At 71.7% G+C, this 399-nt stretch overlaps 1 protein-coding gene across 1 annotated transcript in view; it reads left to right on the plus strand.

Moving 5' to 3' along the window:
* The window catches only part of LOC119588924 (ETS domain-containing protein Elk-4-like), a gene marked incomplete at its 5' end in the record, with an annotated part of 45,690 nt that extends 45,291 nt beyond the window's left edge, over positions 1–399 (plus strand). The window contains 1 exon segment of the mRNA XM_037937540.1: positions 5–399. Coding sequence (XP_037793468.1) covers positions 5–388 — 384 coding nt within the window.

Genomic DNA, 399 nt, shown 5'->3' on the forward strand with positions numbered 1-399 from the left:
CAAGGGGCGCTCGGGGCCCAAGCCCAAGCCGTCGCCGCTGTCCATTGAGGCCATCACGGGGTCGCCGCCCGTGCTGTCCCCGCGCCAGTTCTCGGCCTCGAGCCTCAACACGCCGCTGGTGAACCTGCCGTCGCCGCCGTACAGCGGCGTGGGCACCAAGTCGCCGTACCTGCCGCTGCACCTGTGGCCGAGCCTGAGCCCGCTGGCCAACCTGAGCCCGCACTACGGCTCGCCGCGCAGCCACCACCACTTCACGTTCCCGGCGCTGCCGCAGTACCCGCACCTGCCGCCGCCCGTCGTGTCGCCGCTGCTGTCGTCGACGACGTTCGATTTCTCCGCCCTCGCGTCGCCCACCGAGAAGAGCGCCACGGTGCCCGTCCTCCAATGACCTGAGGCCGT

The sequence above is a fragment of the Penaeus monodon genome, chromosome 24 (assembly GCF_015228065.2).
Source record: "Penaeus monodon isolate SGIC_2016 chromosome 24, NSTDA_Pmon_1, whole genome shotgun sequence".
In the NCBI taxonomy this organism is placed as follows: Eukaryota; Metazoa; Arthropoda; class Malacostraca; order Decapoda; family Penaeidae; genus Penaeus; species Penaeus monodon.